Raw genomic sequence first — 16,183 nt, 5'->3', positions numbered from 1 at the left:
GAGGCTGGGAAGGGATGTGAAGGGTAAACAAAGGAGGAGGCTACAATGCTTGATAAGAAATGTACACATTATCCTGCCCATGTAATTGTAACCTCTCTGTACAGTATGTTCACACAATAAAAAGATTTTACAAGTCATAACATGCAAATATATTCTATGACACCTACAACCTGATAGCATTTTTGTTTTAGATTTATGTGATATTGCTTTAAGAGGTTGGCAACACTTTGTCAGACTTTGTCTTTGCTTCAACTTCCTTTGCAAAGTTCTACAGTTCTATGCCTCTTATTGCCCTCATCTCCAAACAATCAGGATTACTGAACAGGAAAAGTACAAAAAGAACAGAAAGATCTTTATAAGCAATAGGATTTATTCAAGGAATAGTAATTACGGCTAATCAGGGTTCTTCAAGGAATTGTTGATTTACTATTTTATTATTTTTACTATGGAAAAATGAACTTCTGCAACTTTCTCTACTTAATGTGAAGTTAAAGTCATAAACACAGGCTTACCAGGTACTTTGGTTAAATTTGGTTTATGTTTTACCTCTTGACTGAAGAGCATTCTTCTAGGAAGTAATTTTTATTTTCCTTAATTTTTTCTCTTACTTCTAATTTTTGGTGCTTAATGTGGTTTTTGGAAGCTCATTGTGAAATCTACAGTGAAAGGACATGTTTTTGAAGACTGGAGATTCACTTATATCCCATTTTAGTTTACAACAATGTCCTCTACTTTTGTCCCTGAGATAAGAGAACAAAGCAATGTCAGCAGTCTTGATTTTTATGTAGGACAGTACCTGTCATCAGCAGGTTAACAAGTAAGTCCCTGTGTGATCACTCACTTGATAGAACCCTAAGGTTATACACTGAAAGACATATCTTATTGCATAGATTGGCTTTGGGCTATGCATTAAAGTCACCAAGAAGATTCCTGTCAATTTAGATTTGTCTGTGATAGAAGGAATAACAGTGGTAGGTGGAATGATTGAAAACCAAACCAAAACAAAAAGCAAGTCATACCAGAACATTTCAATCCTAGAGCTGTATTTGAGAGAAGACATTTGGTAATAGTGTCTGGCGCCTTTCTTGAAGCAACTCTCCTATATTTCAGCTGAAGAGCTGAAAAACAGTCTACATTTCTGCTTTGAGAAAGAAAATAAAACCACTGAAAAGGCGAGAGAAGCAAGGGCCATATTGTAGGGTTTTGTGACTTTATGTATTTATATAACATATAATAATAATTCATACTTTTGAAAGTCAATTTTTTTCTTCTTTTATTATTGTGAAAATACTGTACAGAGGGGTTACAATTACATGGGCAAGATAATGAGTACATTTCTTATCAAGCATTGTTGCCTCCTCCTGAAAGTCAATTTTTTTTCACTTAGTACAATGCAAATAATTGTCCTTAGGGCAAAATTGCTTTTTAAAAGTGAAAGAATAAGCCAAGCACTGGTGGTTCATGCTTGTAATTCTAGCTACTCAGGAGGCTGAGATCTGAAGATTATGGTTTGAAGCCTGCCTGGGCAGGAAAGTCTGTGAGACTCTTATCTCCACTAAACTACCAAAAAAGCCAGAAGTGGTACTGTGGCTCAAGTGGTAGAATGCTAGCCTTGAGCAAAAGGAGCTCAGGGACAGCACCCAGGCTCTGAGTTCAAGCTCTAGAACCCATACCTACACCCCTTCCCCCCACACCCCTCCACACAAAGCAAAAGAATAGTAGGCATGTTTTGTGATGTGTGATAGAGTTAAGCATAGAGAACAAACATGTGCTTGGTTACCTAATGGGGCAAGCTGATTTGGGTTATGTTCAATAAAAGAACTATCTAGAAGTATGCTACATTTCAGAAAATGTACTCTCATTTCTGCAATAAAAAATACTGGTTGCTTTTATGTAAAACCATCAACGTTTACTCTACTTTTCAGTGGACGAATAGTACATAATATAACTATATAAAAACATGGCAAAAACCCCAGGGCACTCAAGACATAAATTGTCCTTTTGCGCTCCACTTCAAATTGCTTATTATAACTTCTAGTGTTGACTAGGAAATATTTTAATACTATATCCAAAGTATTAGCATGCATTAATATACTTGATCTTAGCGGAGCAATAGTAGCATGCATTAATATCTTTAATACTATAGAAAGCCTAGAATATAATTATACTCATATGCTTTGATAAATTATTAAATTTGTCATAATTGGTCCCTGGACTTGCAGTATAATTATCTTTGTTTTAATATTAAATTTTGCTGAAGAGACATGAAAGAAATATTATATGTCTATTTGATTATAAATACATTTGAAATTTGCTATTTTGATTATGTGCAATTACAATGTTCAGCCACTTGGGACAGCATTTGGAAGGTTCCTATTAATCCCAGGAATATTTTGCATGTTCATTTTGTATTAAAATCATAGAGTGCAATCATTTGACTTACTATCTGAAGAGCAGTAAGATTTCTGGTCTGGACAGTGTTTTCCTCTAAATTTTGTTTAAGCAAATTATTAATGCAAGAATCATAGTACAGAGGGATAAGAGGCAAGGAGAATTTTTTTTTGATTCTTGCCTCATTTTTTCTCTGTGCATGTGCATCAGATGCACTGTTCAGAAAGGTCTTAATTAAACAGTTTTTTTCATTTGTGTATGGATGCAACAGAGATCATGACTACCTTTGAATGTTCACAGTAGCTCATCTTTGGATCTAAGGGAAGGACCCAGTAGAGAGAGTTGGAGAGGTAGAAGAGCAAAGAGGTGCTGATTTTCTGAACTAGGCCTTCTTAGGGGCTTCTCCTTTCTTTGCATGATAACTATACAGATCATATTAGTTTCTTTGCTATATAAGAATGTAAATTGAAAAAAAGAATGTAACTATCCCCTAACTCTTTTTTCTATAATTAAACCATCAGACAAACCACTTCCAAAGCAAGTGGAGATATCATACATGTCTTCCAAAGTCCTACCTGGCTTTTCATTTTAGTCATCATTAATAAAAACAGGCAAAATATGCAGGTAAGCTATTTCAGTGTTATGATTTTATGGAAATCAAAAGACTTTTCATGATCCTGGCACTGGTGGCTCACGCCTGTAATCCTAGCTACTCAGGAGGCTGAGATCTGAGAATTGCAGTTCAAAGCCAGCCTGGGCAGGAAAGTCCATGATTTTGTTATCTCCAATTAACCACCAGGAAACTGGAAGTGGATCTGTGGCTCAAAGTAGTAGAGCACTAACCGTGAGCAAAAGAGCTCAAGGACAGTGTCCAAGCCCTGAATTCAAGCCCCACATTGCTCAAAACAAAGCAACCCAAGACAAAAAACAGACTTGCATGCTGTAAGAAATATCTAATCAGTTCCTTTCTGTTATGATTACTGATCAAATGCAAACCTAATTGATGATTTTTTTTTAACTTAGTTACAAATTTGCTAGTGTTTCCTAAGCACTGACAGCATGACCACAGGGGGCAGTTAGGGGATGTCTTGTGTCTCAGATGATGGATTGGGCACCCTGATCCTTTGGGGCTATGAGATCAGGAAGAGGTGCCAAACACAGTTTTTAGCTACTCCATGATTTATATGAGTACTCTTCTTCAGAAAGACTTTTCTTTACTGATTTCATGTGTTTGCATGCAGGCAGCATCATGTCCGCGGAAATACCTCTCAGGCTGACTATTGACCCTGAGGATCTGCAGATCCAGACATTCACTGTAGAGAAACTACTGGAGCCTCTCATAATCCAGGTATTAATACCATGAAATTTACAGAGTGGAGCAACTCTTTTTTTAAAAAAAATTAAAAAATGCAAACGCTAACAAGCCAAGGGAAGATTTGATTTTTATATATCTTCTGAAATTGTCATTTATTTAAATTGGTGTTAAAATGTAAAATGTATGAATTTAGTGATAGTAATAAATCTCCTAGATTTTCTTTAACATTAATAGCAGAATTAATATGTATATATAATTTTTTGAGAAAGCTTTGCTAATCCTCCTGCCTCGTTTTCCCAAGTGCTAGAATTACAGGTGTATATTAACATACTCAGCTATATATATTTTTTTCTGAAGTAATTTTATATAAATTATCTTATTTGATATTTATGAAATCTGTGTGATGTAGATGACTTGGTTAAAACAGTTTTTTTGTTTGTTTTTGTATTTTTTTGTGTCAGTCAAGGGGCTTGAATCAAAGTCTTTTTTTGTTTTTTGTTTTGCCAGTGATGGGGCCTGAACTCTTGGCCTGGGTTCTGTTCCTCAGCTCTTCAGCTCAAGGCTAGGGCTCTACCACTTGAGCCACAGTGCCAAATCCAGCCTTTTCTGATTATTTGGTTCTGAGGAATCAAACCCAGGGCTTCATGCATGCGAGGCAAGCACTCTACCACTGAGCCACCTTCCCAACCAAGGGGCTTGACCTCTAGGCCTGGGCGCTGTCCCTCAGCTCTTCAGCTCAAGGCTAGCCCTCTATCACTTGAGCCACAGTGCTACTTCCTTATTTTTGTATTTTTTAAACAATCTAGCGTATAATCTAGGCTGGCCTAGAACTTGCTATGTAGCTGATACTGGCCTTGAACTCTCTATTTTCTTGCCTGTAGCCTTTCAAGTGATAGAATTATATGTGTGAATGATCATACTTGGCCAAAAAATCTTTATTAAATAAAGAATGCCAGTGACTTGCCTCCAGAGACCCAATAGCTCATTTGTTACATAGGAAATTATTGTTAAAATACCGAAATGTGGGCTGAGAAGGTGGCTCAGTGGTAGAGCGCTTGCCTTGCATGCATGAGGCCCTGGGTTCGATTCCTCAGCACAATATAAGCAGAAAAAAAAAGCCAGAAGTGGCGCTGTGGCTCAAGTGGTAGAGCACTAGCCTTGACCTGAAGAGCTGAGGGATAGCGCCCAGCCCAGAGTTCAGACCCACGACCGGGCCCCCCTCCCCCCCAAAAAATGTATGATACAAGCAGCTAATGGAATTCTCTGATAAAAAAATCTCATAAAATGAATAGTCATTTGATAATATTCATAATTATTTATCATTTTAATCCAGATTTTATGTATTGTATTTTCAAGCAGAATTTCAAAAACCAAATGCAATGGTATAGATTTAAAATTTTTATCAAAATTTGTTAGAAAATTACTCTTTGGGCCTACGTTGTATCATGCCTCCATTGTCCTTTTTCCTAAGGACTCAAAGTATTCAAGGTTTTTTGTTTTTTTTTTTGGGTAAGAAACTACACTGACCTTATCTCTGATTACATAAAAAGTTCTACTTACCTTTTCTGTGAGATGGATGGCAGAAAAGGAAGTAGGTATAAGAGCAACTTTTGTACACATTTTCACTTAACACATGTTCAGGGAAGACAATTAAAAATGTGCCTCACTGATGATAGTTCAAGCTCCATACCAGATTTAACCAAAGGTCTCAGGCATACTAGGTGAGTGTTCTATCACTTTAGCCATACCCTAATACTTTCATTTGCAATTTCTGTTCTTGAGATAGGGTCTTGGTAATTTTGTCTAGCTGTGATATAATGTGTCCAGGTCTGTTAATGTTGGCAAATGGCCATATTTCATTTTTTCTAAAATGACAATACATAATATTTATGTATATGTCACATTTTATTTATTAATAAATTATCAGTTCCTTACATGATTCTGTTGGTTGGCTGTATTTGAGTAAGTATGGTTTATTTTAAACATATGATAGTCTCTGATTACATTGGAAAAAATTGAACAGGAGTTCACGATCTTGAAGTTGACACTACCAAAAGATGAAGTTATTTCAATAGCTACATTAAAAATATTTCCCCCTTTCCTCATTACGTATCTTTATGTTATATTCTTTTGCTTTCAATATTCTACAGAAATTATTTATCACCTCTGTATATAATTCAAAGTCAAAATTACATTTTTAATTTTTGGAGTAATTGGTTATAAATATTATTGTCATTTCAACTTCTAAATTAATTTTCATAAATCTTTATTCTGCTCTTTTTATAGTTACCGAAATCTTCCTTTACCAAAACTGATTTATCTTTAATCTATTTTTTTTCCTTTGAGCACAGGTAAATCACTAGGTCATTTTGCAGGGATGCTCATCCTGGGATATATTTCAATCATTTGCTTTCATTTTCTCTGTGTGATAACTTACACAGTTACATCCCTCTGTAATAAATTCCTTCAATGGATCAGACATAATTTTTTTCTCAGCAATTACATTTTTATGATTGCAACTGTAGGCATCTGCAGTTTATCACTTTCAAGATCCAAGTTTGGTGGTGCAATGAAGAAAATCTATTTATGCAGAATTGTGCTTAAAAGAATTTACATCTCTGTGTTGTACAGTCTCTGAAGGGGTTATAAACTGCTAGCTCATGCTACAGTCATTACCTAATGGAACTATCAATAATCTTATTTGCCACAAAATACAATTTGCTGTATGTTAGTTTCATGTTGAATGTGAGTTAAATGAATCAGCTTATTTATCTCATTAAGTTTTTTTGGTAAGTATTCAGATATATTTTATGATATAAATATATTGCACATTTTCAAAGAAATAAATATATTTTAGACCAACAGTAAGGAGCATTATTCTCTGGCCTTCATTCGTGACTCTTATGGAACCTTCTGGTCCTTTCCTCATTTCTGCTTCCATAGTGTCTCACACTCATTTTGTTTTTTCTGGGACTCCCTTTGGGGATAGCTTTTATTTACTCTATAATAGTATTGGGCCAAGATGAAGGATTCTTATAACTCTTGCATTAGTAAGCATAAGAGGTTATATTGGGATAAGATCCTCCAAATTTCAAAGGATCAATAAAAATTCATTTTCTGTTCAAGCTATAGGTCCAACATGAGCTGTCTATGGGCAATGGAGGTGGTGGTTAATGCAGGTACTCAGTGACCTAGGTTGGTGCTGACTCTATCTCAGTACATACTTCTATTGTCATTGAAACAGGTGCAAGTCAACATGATGAATCACACAAGGGTGCTCAGCATGTCTAAGTACTGTATGTTAATTTTACCTGCATTGTTTTTTGTTTTGTTTTGTTTTTGTTTTTTTGTTGGTCATAGGGCTTGACCTCTAGGCCTGGGTGCTGTCCCTCAGCTCTTCAGCTTAAGGTGAGAGCTCTACCACTTGAGCCACAGCACCACTTCCAGCTTTCTGGTGGTTTATTGAGATAAGAGTCTCACAGACTTTCCTGCCCGGGCCGGCTTTGAACAATGATCCTCAGATCTCAGCTTCCTGAATAGCTAATATTACAGTATGAACCACTGGGGCCCGGCTGAGGAAGGGTGGTGGTCTCTTTAAACCCCTTAGTTGTTATATATTTTTCTTCTGGATCTGGAGCTCAATTAATATAAGAGCTGATTAACAAGAGAAGAGCATGAACATTTTTACTATCTGTACATGTAGTACATGAGAATTTTCATGAAAGAATGAAATCTGGAGAAATGGCCAAAATAGAATGATGTTATACATTTTTTTTGACAAAGAATAATACATTTTTGAAGAAATGACAAGACAAATAGGGAACTGTGTTATGATAGTAATTCTAGAGATGTTACAGATGTCTAATGGGAGGAATTTAGAAGGTACTGAAAATTAAGGATTCAGAGTTTATTCAGGTTCATTGCATACTCAATTATGGGTGTCTTGTAATTAAGGCTATTTTCTAGTGTTGGTATGTGAAGGTATCCCTTCCCCCAAAAATCTAAATGTTGAGAAAGTTAGGCCAATGGCTTCCTTAAGTAATTTCAGCTTGAAAAAAATCAGTATACAAATGACATATTTTGCAATAACGCTCTACCATCATCCTCTTTTTTGGAGGTGACCTACAGGGAGAGATAAAAAACAATTTTACTCTAAGGATACTTAGATTAAATCAGGTGCAAAACTGCAAGACACAAAAGGAAGTAGAGATGTAGAGAAAAGTTGAGTGTTAATGATAGTGGAGAAGATTTCAAACTTGTTACCAGGAATTTAATAAATCCTTCTAGTTGCCAAACACATTCTGTTCTCAGAATTATGCTCTAGCCTCTGTGGACCCCATCATTTTCAGTTCCCTTAAGTACTAGCCACATAGACCAGATGCTTATCTTAAGTAATCTGATTTCTTGGTCTCTTGCTCTTTGCAAATTCAAAGGAAGTTCTACAACAGTGGCAATCTAGGATTCTTTTAATTGCCCCAACTTGCTTCTGCTAGAGTAAGGATTTTCCTGCAAAATCTTTCTTCTGCTTTTCCGTGTCTGCAAATTCTGGAGTCTCTGAGGGATAACTCCTTTATGTCTGCAAACCTACACTATCTACTATTTGGTTTGGCCTTATGTTGTGGCCGGAGGCTAGTGAATGCCAATATTGTCCATTGTGAGACTAGCAATAGGCCTGAAAAAGTAGCCAAGTCCTTTTACCTCCCAAACTGCCAATTTTTAAGGTGGCAGAATGGTTCTGAGTACTACAGAAGAGGGTAAGTGCCTTTCTTCCCAATCTTGTGCTTTGCTGTTACATGGGAGCTAAAGGCACAAAATTCATATATAAACATCTACTCTGATCTTCTTCCCTAAGAAAAAAAACCCTGTCCAAGTGACTTGATAGGTGATGGTTTGGATCTTAAATATCTCCCAAAGAGTCCCAAAGTATCTTCAAAGGTGTGGTCGCCATTAGATTGGGTAATGGAAGGTAATGAAACTTTTAGGAGGTTGGGACCAAGTGGGAAGAAATGAAGTTATTGAGGTGTAACCTGTAGGGGAAATTGGGACACTGTTCTCTTCTCTTTTTTTCCATTTGCTTTCTGGCCTCCATGAGGTGAGGTGAGGTAGCATTCTTTCAACTCAGGCCCAAAGTGTTGGGGCCAATGATCCTGAATTGAAACCTCTGAAATCCATCCTTTTAAAAGTTGATCATTGCTAGTATTTTGTTACAGCAACAGAGAGTTGACTAATACAACGGAGGAAGAGTTAATCCTAGTTCTTTCAAATATACTTTTTGTTTCTCCCATGGAGAACATCTTTCCTACCACAAACAAAATTTATTTTTCCTTTCCTTGAGCCAGAAACAAAAACAAACATGAAAAACAAAAAGCTAGTTTCTAGTGGCTCACACCTCTGATCCTAGCTACTCAGGAGGCTGAGAATTGGAGAATTGAGGTTTGAAACCAGCCTAGAAAGAAAGACCCATGAGGTCCATCTTCAGTTAACCAGCAAAATGACATATGGGATGAAGAGCTCATGTGATAGTGTCAGCAGTTAGCAAGGGTGTGAGACCCTAATTTCAAGTCTGGAACCAACAAACACACATACACATGTATACATGCAAAGCAAGCAAACATGTATAGAAATTTATTTTTTCAAATTAAATTTATTTTTAAATCATCTTTAAATAGATGTAAAAAAGAGGTTTTAATTTAACATGTCATTTTACTAGTATAATTCATCTTGATCCATGTCGCCCTTTTATGATTCTCTTCCTCATCTGTCTCAATCTTCTACAGTTACCTAGTGTCATTTTCACATACACTTTACCCCCCCACTATTATGACTATATTTGCTTACTATTCCCTTCTGCACCCATCTGAATCCCTCCCCTTCAGCCATAACTCCTCATAAAATATGTTTCAGTTGGGGCTGGGAAGGTGGCCCAGTGGTAGCGTGCCTGCCTTGCATGCATGAGACCCTGGGTTCGATTACTCAGTACCACATAAGCAGAAAAAGCCAGAAGTGGCGCTGTGGCTCAAGTGATAGAGCTCTAGCCTTGAGCTGAAGAGCTGAGGGACAGCGCCCAGGCCCAGAGTTCAGGCCCCAAGACTGACCAAAAAAAATACATTTCAGCTTTCTGTTATTCATTTTGGTAAACTATCAGTTATTGTTCAAAAGTGTTACACCATGGGGATCCACCCCTATGTATACTATACTACAGTCGGTTTGATTGTGTATATATGCATATGGCCTTGTATGTGTTTTGATACATGTTTATATTTTAGATCTAACTTCCACAGGTGAAAGAAAATAATGTTTATCAATTTGTGCAAATAAATGTCAAAATGCCTAGTGGGTTAATTTCCCACTGTTCTACAGTCAGATTTTTTGGCTACCAGGAAGAAAGGAGTGGATATCTGTTCCCTTCAGCCTCTTAGCCTCCTAGAATAGAATTTCTTTTAGGAAAAAAGAGTCATAATTTTCGATTGTTTTGTCATTTGTATAGGTAATTTGGTTTTATCTACCAGCTTCTTTTTATACCCTTGATGATTATTCTATCAGTAGAATATCAGCATTAATCGTAAGGTTTGTAAGAAAATCTCAAGGACAATTCTCTGTGCACATAGATTTCTTGTAGGGTTCTTTCTAAACAAATATCAGAGTTTTGATTATAATCTCAACATGTAACTGAAGGTTACTAAATTAAATACAGTATTTTAAAAGTACTTACTATCCAAGACTTAATAAATATTTTAAAATACTTACAATCTCAATAACTATAAAGACTTAATAAGTATAAAGATGTTATTTTTGTGATAGATTAAAGAAATAAACTTAATTTTAAAGTTTAAGGTGATTCAGCATAGCTAAGTTGGTTCCAACAAAGTATATTCTTCAATTTCTGCATTCTTTCACTGCAAGAAAATTGCTCCCATGGGAAAGTTGTTAGGTTATATTATTTCTTGAGAAACAAATAGTGGAGACAAAAGGAAGCTCCTTTCTTTCTTTATGTGGTTCCTGGAGCTTGAACTCAGGGCTTGGACCCTGTCCCTGACCTTTTGTGTGCTCAAGTCTAGCACCCTAATTCTTCAGTCAGAGCTCCACTTCTGACATTTTGGTGGTTAATTGGAGACAAGAGTCTCATGGACTTTCCTGTCTGGGCTGGCTTCAAACTACAATCCTTAGATTTTTCCTTCCTTCCTTCCTTCCTTCCTTCCTTCCTTCCTTCCTTCCTTCCTTCCTTCCTTCCTTCCTTCCTTTTTGAGACATTCTCTGTATGTAATCTAGGCTAGCCTTGAAATAGAGATTCTTCTGTCTCAGCCTACTGACTGCTGGATTCACAAGCATGTACCATCATACCAGGCACTGTTTTTAATTTTTTTTTAGCTTTCATATGATATTTCCCGTAATGAATTCACACTGAGTGCACATATGGCCTTTTTCTTATAACTGATCTCACAGGTAGCCTGGTAGTATGGCCTGAAAGGCCTGTTCCACATGCCCTTTAAGTAGAAAAAGCTGGATGGATGAGAACAAGTGTGGTTCATTTTGCCGAAATGACGGAAGAGTCCATATCTCCCCAGATATGATAGTTTTCAGTCTTGAGATGGAACTCTACCTTTCTTAGAGTCTCCAGGGTATTTCAGGACATCCTGCTAGTCTCAAGAGATGCCGCTGTGGCTTAAAAACTCCATGGACCCTACACCAGTGTTGGCAATTTATTCTGTACAAGTCTGGCTTCTATGTTGTTTCAGCTCTGATGGTCACAGGTTCTCTATTGCTGTTACAATGTGAGAGTAGCCATAACCAACATATAAGTAACTGGGTGTGGCTCTATTCTAATTAAAACTATTATTAGTGTCCAGATGTGGCTCCAAGGATAATATATTGGTCCTTATTCTACATTGACCATTTCCCCCCCTATTTTGATAGGGATATTCTGCACTCACTGCTTAAGGAAGTGTAAGAAATGGGTACTATATTGTACACAGTTGAGAGCCTCCTTTTATAAATTGTGGTGGAGTGGTTTGTGTCCAAGCCTTATGAGAGACATAAAAGCCTTATTTGGGGAAGAGTGCTAACTAGGGGATTCAGAAAATTCCTGTTACTGTTGAGATTCTGTTAGCCCAGTGGTTTTCAACCCCAGTTGCACATTAAAATCACCTGGGGAACTCTTAACATTCTCAGTGCCTAGGCCTCACACAAAACCAGTTATATCAGAATCTCTGGGAGTAGAACCAAGCAGTAATTTTAAAAGCTCCCAGGTGATTACAAAGTAAGAACTGCCGTGCTGGCCATTTTATCAGCCAGTAGTGAGCATGGGTTGGCCACTTGGCCTAAGGCTTGCCTTAAAATTGTGCTTTTTGCTGGGTGCTAGTGGCTCATGCCTGTAATCCTAGCTACTCAGGAGTCTGAGATCTGGGGATTACAGTTCAAAGCCAGCCTGAGCAGGAAAAGTCCGTGAGACTCTTATCTCAAATAAACCACTCAGAAAACCGTAGTAGTGCTGTGGCTCAAGTGGTAGAGTGCTAGTCTTGAGCTGAGGGACAGAGAGAGCCCAGGCCCAGAGTTGAAGCCCCATGACTGACAAAAAAAAGTGCTTTACCCATGTTTCACTAAATTTCATGTGTGTCTCTCGAATGGTTTTATCCAGACTTCATGGAAATCATGACTGGCTTAAGAAAGCTAAGCTATCCTCTCTGCCCATTTATACTATGAAGCCACAAGTATATAAGTACACACCTCACAGTTTTGTGTAGAACAGCTAATGAAGGTGTAGTTTTCCTTCCAGAATCTCAAAGCTTATATGTCAGTACCCTCAAAGATGGAGCAAGAGATTGGACCTGCTACCTCTTCCCAATATAATCCGATTGACTGAATATTATTTTTGTTGTTCTACCATTACCTTTCCCTTTGATTCCTGGGGTGAGTGGCCCTATCTAATTTGTGGAGACCTTTCCAAGGTCAAACCACTGGCCTACAACTGCATTGATGGCTTATTTACGTGGTTCACCATTCCCTTGTCTTGGGGAGAAAGACATCTGTCCTTAACTCTAGGATCTGCTTCATTTTTGTGAATGTTTTCAATCTTGGCAAAACTGTCTTTGCAAATTTTTTTTTTTTTTTTTGGGTCTGGTCTGGGCCTGGGCGCTGTCCCTCAGCTCTTCAGCTCAAGGCTAGCAGCTCTATCACTTGAGCCACAGCGCCACTTCTGGCTTTTTCTGCTTATGTGGTACTGAGTAATCGAAACCCAGGGCCTCATGCATGCAAGGCAAGCACTCTACCACTGAGCCACCTTCCCAGCCCCGCAAAACTGTTTTTGTACACACATAAGTGTATGCAGTTATTCTGCCCTTTATTCCTTAGTTAGTTATCACTATCGTGGAGCCTACTTATTTTTATTTCCAAATGCTTGGAGTATTCTTTTGAACACAATAAATATGCTCAATAAATGTTGATTGGCTTGAAATGAACTAAGATAAGGCTTTGGTTGATTTGGGGTGAATGTTGAATGTTATATTAGAGGTATACGTTGCCAGGTTCCTTCAGTCTTCCTTAGTAATGTCAAGTCAGGAAGGGTTGTTTTGGGTAAGGAGTAAGGAATATATGTAGTTATCAATGGCTTGAAGAAAGAATTCCCTCCACCTTTTCTTCCCAAGACTAGTATAGTACCTTGTAGTGATCACTGGTTTTACTCCTTTAATTTCTTTTAAAAACTCAAAGTTTTGGCTAAATGCATTGTATTTTATTTTATAAATTTAACCAAAGGGAACAAAAGTAGCCCTGAAAGCTCCTATGAGCTATTGGAGAAGGTTAAAATTCAAAGTACTTTAGCTCATAAAGAAGAATATGTATATATATATATATATATATATATATATGTAAGCATTGCTTTTTCATATCATAATGATAATAGAATTGAAAGAAAAAATAATTAGAGTTAGATTGGGAAAGAAGGTCATGGTATATAAATGTTACTCAAGTTGACATTGAAAAATTTCCACAAAGCTAGTGTCTGAGATGCTAAAGCAATTCTTTTCTTTTTTTTATTTTATTTGTGAACATACTGTACAGAGGGGTTACAATTACATGGGCAGGATAATGCATACATTTCTTACCAAGCCTAAAGCAATTCTTTTCACTGGTACAACAAACAAAAGTAAATCATAACCTCATGTCATATTGTATGTGTTCTCCTTGTGCACTGGCCTAGCACAAGGAGAGTTGAGGGCTTGGTTTACTAAGTAGATCAATTTAATTTTCAGTGTATTTGGAACATCTGGAGAAGTACATCTGAATTAGGAAGGGTTATAAAACCTTGTGGTTTCATTCTAATTTTAGCATATAAATATTATACACCATGTAGAATATAACTGGTTTTATCTTGCAGAATTAATGAAGTATGAATTTTTCTTTTCATATCATGAAACCTTTATTTTATGACTATTTCAATGAGGAGCTCCTACTGTATATCATTGTAATAATTATTTATTATTACTACAATAATAATAAATACTAATATTAATAATTAAGGTTAATGATTAATATTACATGTTAATCGTACAAAATAACATGTTCATGATATTTTTGCAGGTGTGCATAATGTACTTTCCTTCCTGTAACTTTGACAAAGGTATATCTTTGGGACCTAGGACAAGTGGATCTATTAAGGGATAGTGAGCAAACCCAAGCTCTCTAACACTGCAAGCTTGGAGATTTTCCATACTAACATGGTCTCTAAGTTCTAAAAATGGAGACAGGGAGGTGGTTTATCAATGACAAAGTATAAAATTAGTAAAATTTGAACTTGGACTCTGCATTAGAATTTACTGCAACTCAAGTTTTGAGTTCTTTATTTAAAAAGGAACTTATTTTATACTGAAAAGGGAAATGAGAAAACCAGAATAATTCTGCCGAATAAATTAAAGCTAATTTTACTGGGTGCTGGTATTCTTTCAAAGATGAGAGACCTTTTCAGATAATATATGTAACTCCCTCCCCTCCCCACCAGTCTTGGTGAAATCATCTGCTATAGTGAGGTACAGACACACTGATAAGAGGAGGTGGGTTCTATCCCTTAGGTGAGTTGGGGTGAAAAAATTTAGGTTTCTTTTCCCCACAGGATTGCCAAGACATATTTGCTTTCTAAAATAAAATGAATCATTGGAAATGTCACATAATTTTAGTAAATATTAAATAACTATATTAGGGATATTTAAGAAAGACTTAAGTTCAAACAACATATACAAGGGAAGACCTTACAAGTTTTAAGGGCATTTTTAAAAATGGAAGCATAATGTTCTTATACAATGTTCTTTTCACATTTCTTACTTCTCTGGCATTTATTATAAGGAACAAAGCATTTCTGGAATGCTCATTTTAATTTCAAAGCCCAGGCTATTCTGTGGAAAACATTTGGTGCATGGAGGATCTGAACAATAGAGAAGGAATGTGCAGTGGGAAGCATCATGAATTGTGGCACTGAAAATACATTCTGAAGGCAAATATCAGACAATGATGCTTATTCTTTATTTTAAATGAAAGCTTTCAGCAATTATTATAATTTGTCTTCATTTGGACAAATATCTTTTAACTCTGTAAAATTATGGGGACAATAATGAAATAGTTGCCTTTGGGAGTTTGTCAAAGTCCATGTAATAAATCAGACTTATTAGCTTCCTTTTATGATCCATGAGATGAAGACATATGACCTCTACTTAGCTGGTTGTTAAGCATATAGTATGTGTTTTGTTAACTGCTTTCATTATAGTTAGCATGTGGGGGTGGGGGTGGAAGAATCCTGGAGTAAGGTAAGTTCAGAGAGAATACTTTTTACAAAGATTATTCATAAACAATTTTCTGAAAACTCTGTGGCAAACAGACTACTATATATATGCATGTATATATATATGAATGAAAACAAATATTTGTGTCATGTTATGCATTTAAAAATGACACTTGGCTGGAAGTGGTGCTGTAGCTCAAGTGGTAGAGCGCTCACCTTGAGCTGAAGAGCTGAGGGAGTTCAAGCACCACAACCACCAAAATAAATAAATAAATAAATAAATAAATAAGATGCTTGGGATGGGTGCCAGTGGCTCACAGTTGTAATTCCAGGTACTTAGGAGGCTGAAATCTGAGGATTAAAGTTTGAAGCCATCCAGGTAGACTTTTATCTCAAATTAACCACCGAAAAGCTGGAAGTGAAGCTGAGGCTCAAGTGGTAGAGCACCAGCCTTGAGTATACAAGCTAAGGAACAGTGACCTTGAGTTCAAGCCCCAATACTGACACCCATAAACAAAACAAAACAACAACAAAATGACTTGGTGGTCTGGGGACCAGCTTCAAGTAGTGAAGTGCCTGTCTAGCAAGTTCAAGACCCTGAGTTTAAACTCCAGTATTACTAAAAAAGCAAAATATAAAATAAAACAAAACAACAATAATATAACATTTGACCTTATTTGACCTTCACAATATTGTATAGGGTGGTGTGA

General features: G+C 36.6%; 1 protein-coding gene across 2 annotated transcripts in view; it reads left to right on the top strand.

Annotated features, from left to right (window-relative positions):
• Ctnna3 (catenin (cadherin-associated protein), alpha 3) overlaps positions 1-16,183 on the top strand; it is a 1,343,755-nt gene that overhangs the window by 40,180 nt on the left and 1,287,392 nt on the right. For both annotated transcript variants that reach the window (XM_013017086.1, XM_013017085.1), the window contains exon 2: positions 3,633-3,739. In XM_013017086.1, coding sequence (XP_012872540.1) covers positions 3,641-3,739 — 99 coding nt within the window. In that variant the 5' untranslated portion in view covers positions 3,633-3,640. The remainder of the gene's footprint in view (positions 1-3,632; positions 3,740-16,183) is intronic.

This window comes from Dipodomys ordii, unplaced genomic scaffold, assembly GCF_000151885.1.
Source record: "Dipodomys ordii isolate 6190 unplaced genomic scaffold, Dord_2.0 Scaffold34, whole genome shotgun sequence".
Taxonomy (NCBI): domain Eukaryota; kingdom Metazoa; phylum Chordata; class Mammalia; order Rodentia; family Heteromyidae; genus Dipodomys; species Dipodomys ordii.
This window is presented reverse-complemented; position numbering and strand designations above follow the sequence as displayed.